This window comes from Dasypus novemcinctus, chromosome 10, assembly GCF_030445035.2.
Source record: "Dasypus novemcinctus isolate mDasNov1 chromosome 10, mDasNov1.1.hap2, whole genome shotgun sequence".
Taxonomy (NCBI): Eukaryota; Metazoa; Chordata; class Mammalia; order Cingulata; family Dasypodidae; genus Dasypus; species Dasypus novemcinctus.
The window spans coordinates 76,121,350-76,135,555 of record NC_080682.1 but is presented as its reverse complement, the minus strand read 5'-3'; the positions used below and the strand labels follow the sequence as shown (position 1 = coordinate 76,135,555).

Below are 14,206 nucleotides of genomic sequence, written 5' to 3'. Positions count from 1 at the left end.
TACCGCCCTCCCCCCGCCCTGGGTGACCATTTCCTGCCAAGGAGAAAGGGTGAGCAAAGGAGTTTTCAGGAACTGCCCATAGAGAAGGGAGGAGAGAGGACGTCTCAACGTGGTGAGGTCCCTGTTTCTTCATGGTGTCCCTATTTCTGACATGAGAGCTGGGGCTGGTGGTGAAAGTCTAGGCAGTGTGTCATCCGAAGCCCAGTTCGCATCCTTGTGGAACCCGTTAAATGTGTGTGTGTGTGTGTGGTGAGGGGGTGCGAGTGGTGTGTGTTACTCGTTTGGGTGGGTACACGTGTGCCTCTGGGCATGTGTGCTCATGCTTGGTTTATAACTGTGCTGAGCCCTCGGTGCTAACCTGGGTGTGTGCTGACCTGTGTGCTCAGCTGGGTTCACATGGGCCAGGGGTGAAGGTGGCTGTGCCGTGGCTGCAGGTCCCCAGTGGGTGTGCCCGAGAGCACCCCACAACTCTTTGGCAATTCTTGGAAGACACTGTCCGCCTGCTCCCCGCTGGCCCCTGGCTCCCCGCTGGACCCCTGCGATGTGCACCTCCAGGCCGGTGAGTCAGGGATGGGGAGGGAAGTGGTGAGAGGCAGAGGGTGGGTGGAATGGGACAGCTTGAGGGAGAATGAGGTGGGGGTTCTGGGCATGAAGAGCGCTGCAGCGGGGTGGGGGGCGTGAAGGCACTGAGGGTGCTGGCTACACTGTGGGGCTAAGAAGAGGAGGAGCTGCAGGGAGGGGCGGGAGAGGACAGGCCACTGCTGTCACGCTCACACCCACCCCGAGTCCTCACAGTGTCCCTCAAGGCCCTGGCTCCCTGCCACCCCCGCCTCCCCGCCCTCACCTCCCTCTGCCCTCCACTCCGCTCCAGCCGCTCTGGCCGCCTGGCTGCTCTTCCTGCATGGCCAGGCCCACGCTTGGCTTCCTGTGCCTGGAACGGGCTTTCCTCAGATGCACGCCTGCTTCGCCCCTCACCTCCTTCAAGTCTAAGCTCAAACACCACCTTCGCCAGGCCTTCTAAGGCCCCCGACAGGCCTGCCGCCCCAGCCCCAGCCCTCTTCACACTTCCTTTCCTCCTGCCTAGCGTGGTCTCTGCATACATACGTAGGCTGCTCACCTCCTCATTCATTACGCACCTCACTTTGTCTAGTGACTGCCTCCTCCTCCCAGAATGGAAGCTCCACGCGGGCAGGGGTTTTTGCCTGTTTTATTCACTGCAGTATCTCGCTCCAGCAAATGGACTTGTGCTTGACGTGGTAGAATGTACTGTGTGATTGTGCACGCGTATGCACGCACATGCACACACAGTCCTGAGCTCACAGTTGTTTACACCCTTACCCACAGCCAGCCGTATGTTCACACCCAGACCTACTAAAACTCACCCACAGGCACGCACATTCCCAACCGGCCACGCGCTCAGCCCACAGTCCTCTTTGTCCACTCTCGTGCACACCCACTCCCATGCACACGACCCCTGAGGCTCAGGGAGGGAGAGGCGGGCCCTGGGCTACCGGGCAACCCGCCGCTCCCCTGTTCTGCCCATCCCAGCCGCCTACGCGGTGCAGTCCTGCGGCGTGCTCACTGGGGAGCTGTTTGCGCCCTGCTCCACGTACCTGAGCCCCGTGCCCTACTTCGAGCAGTGCCGCCGGGACGCCTGCCGCTGCGGGCAGCCCTGCCTGTGCGCCGCGCTGGCCCACTACGCCCGCCTGTGCGGGCGCCACGGGCTCCCCGTCGACTTCCGCGCCCGCCTGCCAGCCTGTGGTGAGTGCCTCCACGATTTCTTGCCTGAGTGTGGGCAGCCCGGAGCTCCAGACCTGAGCGTCCACCTGGCCCCTGGGATGTCCCGCTGTCTCCTCCAGCCTAGCTCCCCCCATCCCGGCCCGCCCGGCCTTCTCTACTGCTTCTCCTCCTTGACTTCTTTCCTGCCCCCAGCTCCAGTCCCCTTCCAAGTCCTGCCCTTTCCCAAGCCACCCACTTCTCACCACCCCCACCGCCTCCACTCTCATCAGCGCTATCACCACCTCCCGCCTGGAGACGCCTGAGCTCCTTGGCAGGTCTCCCCATAGCCCTCACTGCAACCAGAGCGAGCTTTCTAAAGGTCTCTGGCTCCCTGTGGCCCTCGGGTTCGAGTCCACGCATGGCTTAGTGGGCATGAGCTAGCCCCCACCCCTGGCCATCCTCCTCCCCCACGTCTTAGTCACCTCTGTGGCCCTAGCCTCAGCACAGAGCCCAGCGCTCAGAAAGCTTTAGCAGGTGTTTGTGGAATATGTGAAAAGGACACTGTTCTGGGTGTCAGGGGCCTGGGTTCTATATTCCAGCCCTGCAGGTAACTTGCTGTGTGGCTTGGGCAAGGCCCTGCCCCTCTCTGAGCCAAAGTTCCCTAAGGCGAGATTGGAATGGATCAGTGGTTCCTTCTTCTTTTTAAATTTTTATATACAAACACAATACCCACGAAGTGGTTCTTAACTCTGACCACGCATTAGAACCACCAGGGAAACTGAAAAATGCCCATAATTGATCTGTATCTAGTGTTAATGAAAACAACATACCCGGCCGTGGGGTCTGGGTGTCAATACTTTTTTTTTTTCCTGATGGGCGGCCTGGGTTGAGAACAGCTGAGCTTGACTGCCTGGCGGTGATAGAGTGTGGGAGACCCTGGGGGGAGGGGGTGGGGGCCAGGTGAGGAGAGAGCAGCCGAGTCTTGGGACAAAGGGCCCTGAGAGGCTGCTGGAGGGGACTCAGCTCACCTCCGAGCCTGTGTGTGTGACAGCCGCAGAGGGCAGGGGCTGCAGTGAGTGTGGATTCCTGCGCCTGTGCACGTCTGTGTCTTTGTGAGTGACCAGGGTGGGCGCAGGCCTCCGCCCCTCCCCCGGGACCACGACTCAAGAGGACTGACCCGGCTGGGAAAGGAAAACAGGCTGAACGTGGCCAGCGGAGCCACCCCGCTGCTCTGGCACTCCTGGTGTAGTGAGGGGCAGCGGGATTCTGGAGTCAGACCTGAGGGTAAATTCCAGCCTTGGCCTGCTGAGTGGCCTTGGGCAAGTGTCTTAACTTCTCTGGGTCTCAGTTCTCCTCGTCAGGATGAGGCCCCCACCCTACACAGTTGTGGGGACCCGGAAAACAAAGCATGGCTCCTCTTCCTGCTGCAGCACTGTCCTGTGAGGCCACGAAGGAATACAGCCCCTGCGTGGCCCCGTGTGGACAAACCTGCCAGGACCTGGCCAGTCCCGAGGCCTGTGGCGTTGATGGTGGTGGCGACGTCAGCGGGGACGAGTGCGTGGAAGGCTGTGCCTGCCCACCACACACCTATCTGGACACCCAGGCTGACCTCTGTGTCCCCAGGTGAGTGCGCCAGCTTGACCCAGGTGGGGTGGTACTGGGGGTCTCCAGGGCATCTGAGGCTGGAGCCTGACCCGGCCCTCCTGTCCCCTCTTCATCTCATGTTCAAAGGCCAGATTTCAGCAGCGGTGCAGAGGGCCTCTCCTCTCCACCCCCACGTCGGAGGCCCCCTCCTCTGCCCCCCTCGGAGGTCCCCTCCTCTGTACCCCCCCTCAGAGGCCCCCTCCTCTCTCCCCTTCCTCTTCCCCCCCAGAGGCCCCCTCCTTTGCCCCCCCTCAGAGGCCCCCTCCTCAGCCCTGGTGCTTCAGGCCACTGCAGCGCGGCCCCCCACAAGACAGAACTCCTCCCCAGAGCCGAGGCGGTCTGCTCCCCTCTGCTCCCCTCTCCTACCTTCCACAGATGGGTATTGGCCTCCTAGCACATGCCAGACATTTCTAGGCCCTGGGAGCTCAGCAGTGAACAAAACAGTTCCTACCCTCATGGAGCTCTCGTTCTAGGGTGGCCTGACAGGAAATAAACAAGCGACCATCCCCTGACCAGCTCAGCTGGTAACAGGTCACACTGCAAACAGAGCAGAGCAGGAGCCCTGGGGCTGGGGGAGGGCGGCTTCTTTTAGATGAGGTGAGCACGGAAGCAAGACCTTTTGGCTTGAGGTGATATGTGAGCGGAGACAAGAAAAGTGAGGGAAAGGTGTCCCGAGCGTGAGGCCAGGCGCCCCGTGTCCTCAGTGCGGCTCTGGGCACTGTGCGGGAGGGCGTGGCCGGGGGTGGCGCCTCCTGATCCCAGCCATTGGCTGGCAGGGCCCTTGGTCCCCTCCAGGCCTCTGTTTTTCCGTCTATAAAATGGGGAAACTTTAACTGCGGGTTTCAACTGGTGGGTGGGTGGGGGCCCCTTAGTGCATATATTGGAATCACAGCAAGGCCTCTGCAAAACACACAGTCCTCCCTTGAGGTCGAGATAAGTGCCCCTACCCCACGCTTGACCTTGGTTATTGCCAACAAAGGTGCCTCCCTCTAACTCGAATGATAGCTGTTGTACTGTGTGGGGGCGAGGTGGATGGGAAGCATGAGTTCAGGCACTTCCTCCAGCACCATGCTCGCCCCGAGGCCTGCATGCCCATCGTCTGCGGGTGCCGTGGGGCTGCGTGACAAGGAAACACAGCCTTTGCCCTAAGGTGACCTTCAGAGGGGACCTGAAAGACTGCACGAGACTCGCTACCCTGTAGGATTCCTAGGAGGAATGAATGAGATCACGTGTGTGGAGGGCCTCGCTGGAGCCCGGCCAGGTGTCAAGACCCCTGACCCCCCGGCCGGCACAGCCCTGGCCAGTGAGAACAGGCGCTGCGTGCTCCCCACCAGGGCAGCTCAGCAGGACGCGTGCCAGCTGCGTCCCTCCCCACCCCTGACACGCCCGGGCTTCGGGCGGGGTCCTGCTCTCCCCCCCTCTTTTATTGGTGCGAGTGAGGTCGGCGAGTGAGGTCGGCGAGTGAGGTCGGCCTTTTATTGGTGCAGGGACCAGTGAGGCCATCCTCATCCAGTGGGTATCGAAAGTGGAGAGGGCAAGAGGCAGCTGGGGCAGGGTGGGAGGCACAAGCAGAGGCCTGGGGGGCTCGAGCCCCCCCCCCCCACGCACTGTTCTGTTTCTCTCCTCCCGTCTCCTGTTCAGTATCTCCATCAACGTGTGTGTCGCACCCTTTTGTGGGTCTCTCTGAGGTCAAGGACCTGGAGCGTTTGACTCCTCCAGGGCCTCTGCTCCTTGAAGTGCTTCTCTTCTCCTGGCCCTGCCCTGACTCGCCTCTCCCTGGCTTCTTGGTCTCTCTCCTGGTCTGCCTTCTTCCTCCACCTCCTGAACAGAGCCCCTCTCCAGCCTCCCCTGGACGACTCATCTGTCTCCCAGCCCCAGTTCTTGGCCAGGTGGATGGCTCCTGAACTGGCACCCAGCCCTCCTGTCCCTGGTCCCAGCCTGGCCTCCTTGCTCCCTGGAAGTGGCAGTAGATGCCATTACTTCTCTCTGTGTCCTTATGACCCTGGTTGGCAGAGGGGCATGGCCCTGTCCTTGGCAGACCCTGCCCCAGCTCCTCAGTTTGCTCACCCTTGACTGATCTCTGTTTTTTTAAATAGGAACCAGTGCTCCTGCCACTTCCAAGGAGTGGACTATCCCCCTGGAGACAGTGACGTCCCGTCCCTGGGCCGCTGGTGAGCTCCCTAGGTAGCAGCCTATTGCCCTCTCTGAGTGGAAGTTGCCAACTGAAGAAAATGCAGCTGTGCAGAGCTTTCCATGCAGTGGCGCCCACCCTTGCCCTCTGTGCGAGGAGCCAGGGGCAGCGAGAGGAGATGTCTGCCTGACCCCTGCAGTGACCCAAGTGCCCCCAGGCCCTGCAGTGTCTGGCGTGGGCTAAGCTGGGGCCTCTCTCTCTGCAGCCACTGCAAAGATGGAGTCATGAGCTGTGACAGCAGAGCCCCAGGTACGGATGGCGGGAAGGGAGGGGCTCTGGGGTTTTCCGTGGAAGAAGGGCTATGGAGAAAGGGAGTGCGGAGCTGGGGCACAGGTCAGGTGGGCAGAGCCCCCTGTGTCCTGCCTGTTCTGGACACTGGGCCTTCTGCAGTACTTGCCCTCTGGAAAGGCTCCAGCGTGGATGGCGACATCCCCAAGCCCCGTCCCAGCCTACCCTCCACCCTTTGTCTCGCCCTCCTGCCCTCCGACCCTCCAAGGAGAGGCCGAGGACGCTGCCCCCCCGGGGGATCCATCCGGGGTATCTGGCTGGTTCCTTAACTTGCCTTGGTCCTGGATTCCTCAGTCAGTGGGCAGCTATCTCTTGAGGCTGACTCTGCCCAGCCTGGCCTTGGGGCCTCTCCCAGGCAATAAGACACCACTGGGCAGCCTGTGAGGGGCTTGGGGGTGGGGTAGGACATGGGCAGGGTCTCCGGGGGTGGAGGAGGCCCACAAGGAAGGGGATTGGCCTAGATGCAATCAGACGATAATCATACAGCAGGGTGGTAAAGAGCAGGACCGCTCGAGTCGGGCAGCCCTGGGTTCAAATCCTGCCCAGCCCTCACTAGCTGTGCAGCCCTGGATAACTTAATTGACCTCTCTGAGTCTGTGTTGCCCCTTCTGTATCTAATCTGAATTCCCACATCCTCCGTTTCCTGTGCATACCTGAGCGTGTTCCCACCTTTGGTTGCTTCTGGCTTGGGATTTCGGCCTTTTGGGACTTTGCTCTCACCTCCTCTGGCTATTCCTTGCCACGCCCCACCCCGGGGTGTGGAACTCGGCTCCCTGTTATTCCTTTCCCTAGAAACAAATCACTCACACAAGGTGTGAGTGTGCACGGCAGACTTAGCAAAGGCTTGGGGATTATGTCAGAGAAATGCAGGAAGCTGGGGGCTGCCCCTCGCTGTTGCTGAGTCCTCGGGCTGCCCTGCCACGCTGCCGGACGACCTCTTTCTGGCTCCTCTCCTGGTCCCGCCAGCACTTCCTGTGTCACGTTATTGTGCTTGTGAAGCAGACGAGGCTTCTCTCCCTCCTGTGGGAAAACAGGGATACTAGCACCTCCCGGGGCTGTGGTGGGATTAAATAGATGATGCGCGTGAGGTGTGTGCAGCACCAGCTGCTCAGAGAACATGTGCGGGGACCGGTACGAGTGGTGGCAGTCGTCACGCCCGGTGACAGCTCACGTCCACCCCTCCCTGGGAACCCCAGGAATCCCAGGAGTGGCCTAGGGGCACCCGGGTCCTAGGTTTCCCTGGGCACCCCTGCAGCCCAGGCACCCACCCCCAGGCCTGGGCCCCATGCCTCCTGCTGAGGGTCCAGGCTCTTCCCGGCACCTGTTTTCCTCTCTTCCAGCTGCTGCCTGCCCAGCAGGCCAGGTCTTTGTGAACTGCAGTGACCTGCACTCGAGCCCCGCGCTGAGCAGGGAGAAGACATGCGAGCAGCAGCTGCTGAACCTGAGTGTGCCAGCCCCAGGCCCTTGCCTCTCGGGCTGCGCCTGCCCCCAGGGGTATGTGTGCCCATGTCGGCACAGTGGCCCGCTCCCGAGGGCTGCAGGCACCAGGGAACCTGGGGCTGGGGACAGGGAAAACCTAGCACAGCCCGGCAGGGAGGCTCCAGCTCAGGGCCAGCGAGGGCAGAGCAGGCGCTGGCAATCCCACCTTCTGGATTCTGCCTGGCTCGGCTTCTTCCCGGCCGTGTGAGGCTCAGTATCTCATCTAGAAAACAGGGATAATATTAGCCTGCCACCTCAACAGGCTGTTGTGAGGATGAAACGAGGAATGGAAGCGACCGCGCTGAGTGGGGTGCCGGGGATGCCCGGTGGGCTGAAGACTAAGCAAGAAACCCACCCTTCATCTCACAGCCTCTTCCCTTGCGAAGTTCTGCTCAGGGCCCCGAGGGGCAGGGCTGGGGCCCCTGTAATACTAAAAAAGAAAGGCCTTACCCAGTTAAAAAGCCCGTCCCCAGTGCCTGAAAGGCTGCCGCGAAAGCTGTGTGAGATCCTTGAGCCGTTGTTCCCTGGTGGGCACGGGGATCCTGCTCTGCCCGTTCTCATTCCTCACTGTCTTGTCCTGGGTCTGGGCCCGTCAGCCCAGGACTTGGCAGCGCTGGGCCGTGCCCTTCAGGGCAGCTGGGAGTCCTGGCCCAGGCCCGGCAGCAGAGGAGAGTGAAGAGGAGGGGACAGCCAGTTGGAGCTTTACTGTTCATGAAACACTTTGATGTTATTGCCTCCTTCAATCCCAGAGCGACCCTGGGACAAAGGATCATTGTTCCCATTTTGCAGAGGAAGTGACTGAGGCCAGGGGTGGGCTGCTCAAGGAACCATGACTCACACCCATGTCTCCTGACTCTAAACCCTGCCCCTTGCCGAGAGCATGCCAGCTGCAGGAGGCCCAGGGTCTCCCAGAGAAGACCGAGCACTTCTCCCACCTCAGAACATTCCCGCAAGTCCTTGCCCAGTCAGTTCTCCTCCCTCTCCCCCAGGCAGCCACTGCTCTGATCCTCTTCACCATAGATTAAGTTTTGACTGTTCTTGAGGTGCATATAAATAGAGTCGTACAGTATATACCCTTTTGTGTTGGACTCCTTTTATTTAGGAAATGTTTTTGAGATTGTTCCAAATTATTATATTTATCATTAGTTTGCTCCTTTGTATTGTTCAGTAGTATTCCATTGAATGCATATCTAATAATTTACATATCCATTCAAACATTGCCTGGAATTTGGGCTATCTTGAATAAGGCCGTTATGTATTTCTCTTGGATGAACACTTAAGGGTGAAATTTCTGGGTTATAGGGTAGATGTATGCTTAACTATATAAGAAACTGCCAAACTGTTTGCCAAAGTGTCGTACAATTTTACACTCTCCCTATACAAAAGTTCTGATTGATCCATATCTGCTCCTATACTTGGTGTTTGGAGTTTTGTCTTTAAAAATTTTTTTGTTTTTCTATTGGGTGTGTAGTCATATTTCACTATGGTTTTAGTTTGTATATCCCTAATGACTAATGAATGTTTTTTGTGCTTATTGGCTGCTTATGTATCTTCCTGGGAAATGTCTGTTCAAATCTTTTGCCCATTTTTTTATTTGGTTGATTTTTGTGTGTGTGTGTGTGGTAGAAGTTCTTTATATATTCTTGATACAAGTTCTTTATCAAATATACATCTTGCAAATATTTTCTCCCAGTCTGTGGTTTTCCTATTTATTTACTTGATGTGTCTTTTGAAGAGAAGTGTTGTTTTTTTTTGATGATCCCTAATTTATCATTTTTTTTCGTTTATGGTTAGTACTCTCTATGTCCTATTTAAGAAATCTTTGCTAACCCAAAGCTGTTTTCCTCTTGAAGCTTTAACATTTAGCTTTTGCATTTGGGTCTATGATCAGGAATGATTATTTCTTACCTATGTTGTAAAATAGATATCCAGTGGTTCTAGCTCAGTTTTGTGAAAAGACTTTCTCTCCCCATTGAATGGCTTTGACTCCTTTGTGAAAAATCGATTAACCATATAAATGCAGTTCTGTTTCAGGACTCAGTTCTGGTCGACTGATCTATTTGTCTTTCTCAAAGTCAATATCATACAATCTAGATTTCTGAAATTCTATAGTAAATCTTAAAATCAGAGAGTGTTGGCCCTCCAACTTGTTCTCTTTTCCAAAGTTGTTTTGGACATGTAGGCCTTTACATTTCTATGTAAGTTTAGAATCAACTTTTCACTTTCTTAAAAAAAAAAAATCCTCTCGGATTTTGATTGGGATTGCATTGAATCTATAGATCCACTTGGAAAGAACTTAAACACTAGTGAGTCTTCAAATCCATGAATATAGTATTATTTCTCCATTTATTAGGTGTTCTTTAATATATCTCAGCAGTGTTTCATAGTTTTCATGTATGGGTTTTGCACAGTTGTCATTGAATTTATTCATATATACTTGGTGTATTTTGATGATATTGTGAATGGTGTTATTTTATTAATTTCATTTTCTGTTTGTTCCTTGCTAGAATATAGGAATACAATTAATTTTTGAATACTGATCTTGTATTCTACATTCTTGCTAAACTCATTTATTGATTCTAGTGGTTTCTTTTGTAGATTCCTTATGATTTCTAAGTACATGATTATATCATCTGCGGGTAAAGATAATTTCACTTCTTTCTAATTTTTACGTCATTTCTTTTTTTCTTTTTCTTTTTTTTAAAGATTTATTTATTTATTTAATTTCCCCCCCTCCCCTGGTTGTCTGTTCTTGGTGTCTATTTGCTGCGTCTTGTTTCTTTGTCCGCTTCTGTTGTCGTCAGCGGCACGGGAAGTGTGGGCGGCGCCATTCCTGGGCAGGCTGCTCTTTCTTTTCACGCTGGGCGGCTCTCCTCACAGGCGCACTCCTTGCGCGTGGGGCTCCCCCACACGGGGGACACCCTTGCGTGGCACGGCACTCCTTGCGCGCATCAGCGCTGTGCATGGCCAGCTCCACACGGGTCAAGGAGGCCCGGGGTTTGAACCGCGGACCTCCCATGTGGTAGACGGACGCCCTAACCACTGGGCCAAAGTCCGTTTCCCCTACTTCATTTCTTTACGACTTTACATACATCACTTCATTTGTAATCTTTACATGTCTTATTTCTTTTTCTTGTCTTATTATATGGTTAGGAGTTCCAATATACTCCCCCCTACCTCCCATTTTAACCATTCTTATATATACAATTCAGTGACATTAATTATATTCACACTGTGGTGCTACTACCACTTTAATCCATTACCAAAACTTTTCATCACCTCAAACAAAAAATTTTGTAACCCCTTAAGCAGTAACTCCCCATTTCTTCCACCCCCATTCTCTGGTAGCCTATACTGTACTTTCTGTCTCTACAAATTTGCTTATTCTAAATACTTCGTATAGGTAGAATAATACAATATTTGTGTTTATGTCCCTTGCTTGTTTCACACAGCACAGAACATCATTCCTTTTTTATGGCTGAGTAATATTCTATTGTATGTATACCACATTGTGTATCCATTCATCTGTTGATGGGCCCTTGGATTGTTTCATTTTTTGACTATTGTGAATAGTATTTCTATGAACATTAGTGTACAAATATCCGTTTGAGTCTCTGTTTTCAATTCCTTTGAGTAGATACCTAGGAGAGGAATTACTGGGTCATATGGTTATTCTATGTTTAAGTTTGAGAAACTGCCAAACTGCTTTCCAAAGTGGCTGTACCAATTTTTCATTTCCACCAACAATGCATGATGGTCCCAATTTCTATACATCTTCTCCAACACTGGTTACTTTCCATTTTTAAACAATAGTTATCTTTGTAGGTGTGAAGTGGTAACTAGTTGTGGTTTCCAACACACTTTTAAGTAGAAGTGGTAGGATTGAAAATCTTTGCCTTTTTCCTTCTTTTGGGATAAAGCAGTCTTCCATGATTAAACTGTTAGCTCTGAGTTTTTTTATAGATGCCCTTTATTAGATTAAACAAATTCCCTTTTGTTCCTAGTATGTTGAGAGATTTTATCATAAATGGGTGTTGAATTTTGTCAATTGTTTTTATTTGAAATGTCATATATTTCTCCTTTATTCTGTTAATGATCTGAATACAGTTTGGTTTTCTAATATTAAACCAATCTTGCATTCCTGAGATAAAGCCCAGATGGTCATGATATATTATATGTTTATGAGAGATGTTAGTCTGTGGTTTTCTTTACTTGTAATGTCTTTGTTTGGTTTTGATATTAGGGAAATGGTGGCCTCGTAGAATGAATTGGAAAGTATTAACCTCTCCTTTAATTTGGGAGAAGAATTTGTTTAGAATAGAAGTTATTTCTTCCTTAAATGTTTGGTAGATTTTACCAGTCAAGTCATCTTGGCCTTAAGTTTATTTTTTGGCAAGTTTTTTCTTTTTTCTTTTTTTTAACTTCAGACTAGATTTCTTTAATAGACATCAGGCTATTTAGGTAACTTTTTTCTTCCTTTTTAAAAAAATATATTTATTGATACATATTCATAAAGCATATACTCCATCCAAAGTGTACAGTCAGTGGTATTTACTATAATCACAGAGTTGTGCATTCCTTACTTCAATCAATATTAGAGTATTTTCATTAATAATAAAAAGAAAAAACAGAAAGACAAACAAAAAAACTCTACTCCTTAATAATCACGTCTCAGTCTCTCTGTTCTTCCCCTGCTGTGCATAGCTGCTATACTGTTTCCATCTCTCTAATTTATTTATATTTATATTTTGTATAAATGGAATCAAACCAAATATATTTGGATTAAATTAAATTTATACGTCAAAAGCATTTTGCTCAGAATTGTAATCTTAAGTATAAATCATAACTTATCAAGGCATAGTCAAACACTATACAATAATGCAACCATTTATATTTATATACTTCATCTGAAAAACTTATCTTACGAAGACGAGTTTTGCCCTGTTTCTCCAGAATAAATGTCCATATGTCTAAAACTTTAAAAGATAATAAAAAAAGACAGATTCAAATAATTCATGCTATGCATTTTCCTTCATCGGGGTTTGATAAAAACAGAGCCATCTGGTATTGGAGCACCATCTTCCTTCTCAGTTACAGTTTCTACAGTCCAGAAATAGACACAATAACCATTGTTTTATTTGTTGAAACTGCCTTCCATTTCTCAATAGCTGCATAAACAGCAACAATCTTATCACTTTCAAAGTCATAGTAAGGAATTGACTTTGGTGAGCAATCTGTTACTTCTGCTGATAATTCACTCTTTTTAATCCTCTATGCCATTTTCTTCTGTTTTCTGGAGTGTTCTTGCTCAAAAAAGGTCTTCTTTCCATATTTCGGGTTCAATGGATAGATGCAAAGGACTACTTGATAACTTTGAATTGCTTCATCCATTTTGTTCTTCGGCTATCTGTTGTCATATTGTTCTGTCTCCAAATCTCTTGCCCTTGTTTTTTCCTTTCAGGCTGCAGCACCCCCTTTAGTATCTCTTGCAAATCTGGTCTTTTGGTAACATTTTCTATCAGTTTTTTTTTTGTTTTTTTTTTTTGGTCTGTGAAGACTTTGAACTCAACCTCATTTTTGAAGGACAGTTTTGCCAGATACAGAATTCTTGGCTGGCAGTTTTTCTCTTTCAGTACATTAAATATATCATGCCACTTTCTTCTCTCTTCCATGTTTCAGCTGAGAGGTTGACACTTAATCTTATTGAGTGTCCCTTGTATGTGATGCTTTTCTTTTCTTTTGCTGCATTCAGAATCTTCTCTTTATCTCTGATATTTGTCTTTCTGAATAATAGGTGTCTCAGAGTAGGTCTGTTTGGATTTATTCTGTTTGGGATGTGTTGTCCTTCTTGGATATTGATATTTATGCCCTCTGTAGGGGTTGGGAAGTTCTTGGTCATTATTTCCTCAAATACTCTTTCTGCCCCTTTTCCATTCTCTTCTCCTTCTGGGATACCAATAATGCATGTTCTGTGTTGTCGTTCAAGTCCCTGAGACTCCATTCCATTTTTTCCATTCTCTTCTCTCTCTCTTCTGTCTTTTCCAGTTCAGATGTTCTGTCTTCAAAATCAGTAATTCTCTCTTCAAGCAATTCAAATTTGCTCTTAAGTGCCTCTAATGTATTTTTAATCTTATCCATCATGTCTTTCATCCCCATAAGGTCTATTACTTTTCTTTGCAGCCTTTCAAATGGTTCTTTATGCACTCCCAGTGTCTTCTTAATATCATCATTTCTTCAGTCATATTTTCTTTAAATTCTTTGAAGTGATTTGGGAGAGTAGTATGGTTATCACTGAGTAATTGTATTAAATCTTGTATCTCTTCAGCATATTTGGTCTGTTCTTTTGACTGGGCAATCTCTTCCTGTTTCCTAGTATGGCTTGTAATCTTTTGCTGATGTCTAGGTATCTGAATACATTAGTATATTTACTCTGATGGCTAATTTCTCTCTCCTGTCTATTGTTTTTTTCCCCACAGCTCTTCTTTGATATTTGGTCCAATTTATTCTCAATCTTTAAAATTGCCCAGCTGAAGTTTTCAAAATTGGGCCAGGGACTCACTACCTCCCTTTTCCCTTGAAACAGATGACAGAGAGGAAGATCTCTGTTCCCCTCTCAGTCAGTAACAGTAAGACGGGTTTTGCCCCAGCTTAAAACTTTGGACCTTGGGGGTGGGGAGTCCTTCCTGGTTCCCACAGGGCCTTGGTAACTCATGTTTGTCTTTTGGATGTCTTTGTCTCTCTGTCCCTCCCCTTCCTGGGCATTGTGTAGCACTGTCCTGGTCTGCTGACCCCCAAAGCAGGTTCCTCAGACAGCTTTTGCCTCTTTCTCTGTGTTTATTGTGAGAGCATTCAGCTCTACCTGTTAGTCCGTTGCCATCTTCTCAC

At 50.4% G+C, this 14,206-nt stretch overlaps 1 protein-coding gene across 1 annotated transcript in view; it reads left to right on the top strand.

Annotated features, from left to right (window-relative positions):
* OTOG (otogelin) overlaps positions 1 to 14,206 on the top strand; it is an 86,269-nt gene that overhangs the window by 21,131 nt on the left and 50,932 nt on the right. Inside the window, exons 18-23 of the mRNA XM_023586684.2 lie at positions 435 to 559; positions 1,549 to 1,761; positions 3,150 to 3,342; positions 5,460 to 5,534; positions 5,760 to 5,803; positions 7,183 to 7,336. Coding sequence (XP_023442452.2) covers positions 435 to 559; positions 1,549 to 1,761; positions 3,150 to 3,342; positions 5,460 to 5,534; positions 5,760 to 5,803; positions 7,183 to 7,336 — 804 coding nt within the window. The remainder of the gene's footprint in view (positions 1 to 434; positions 560 to 1,548; positions 1,762 to 3,149; positions 3,343 to 5,459; positions 5,535 to 5,759; positions 5,804 to 7,182; positions 7,337 to 14,206) is intronic.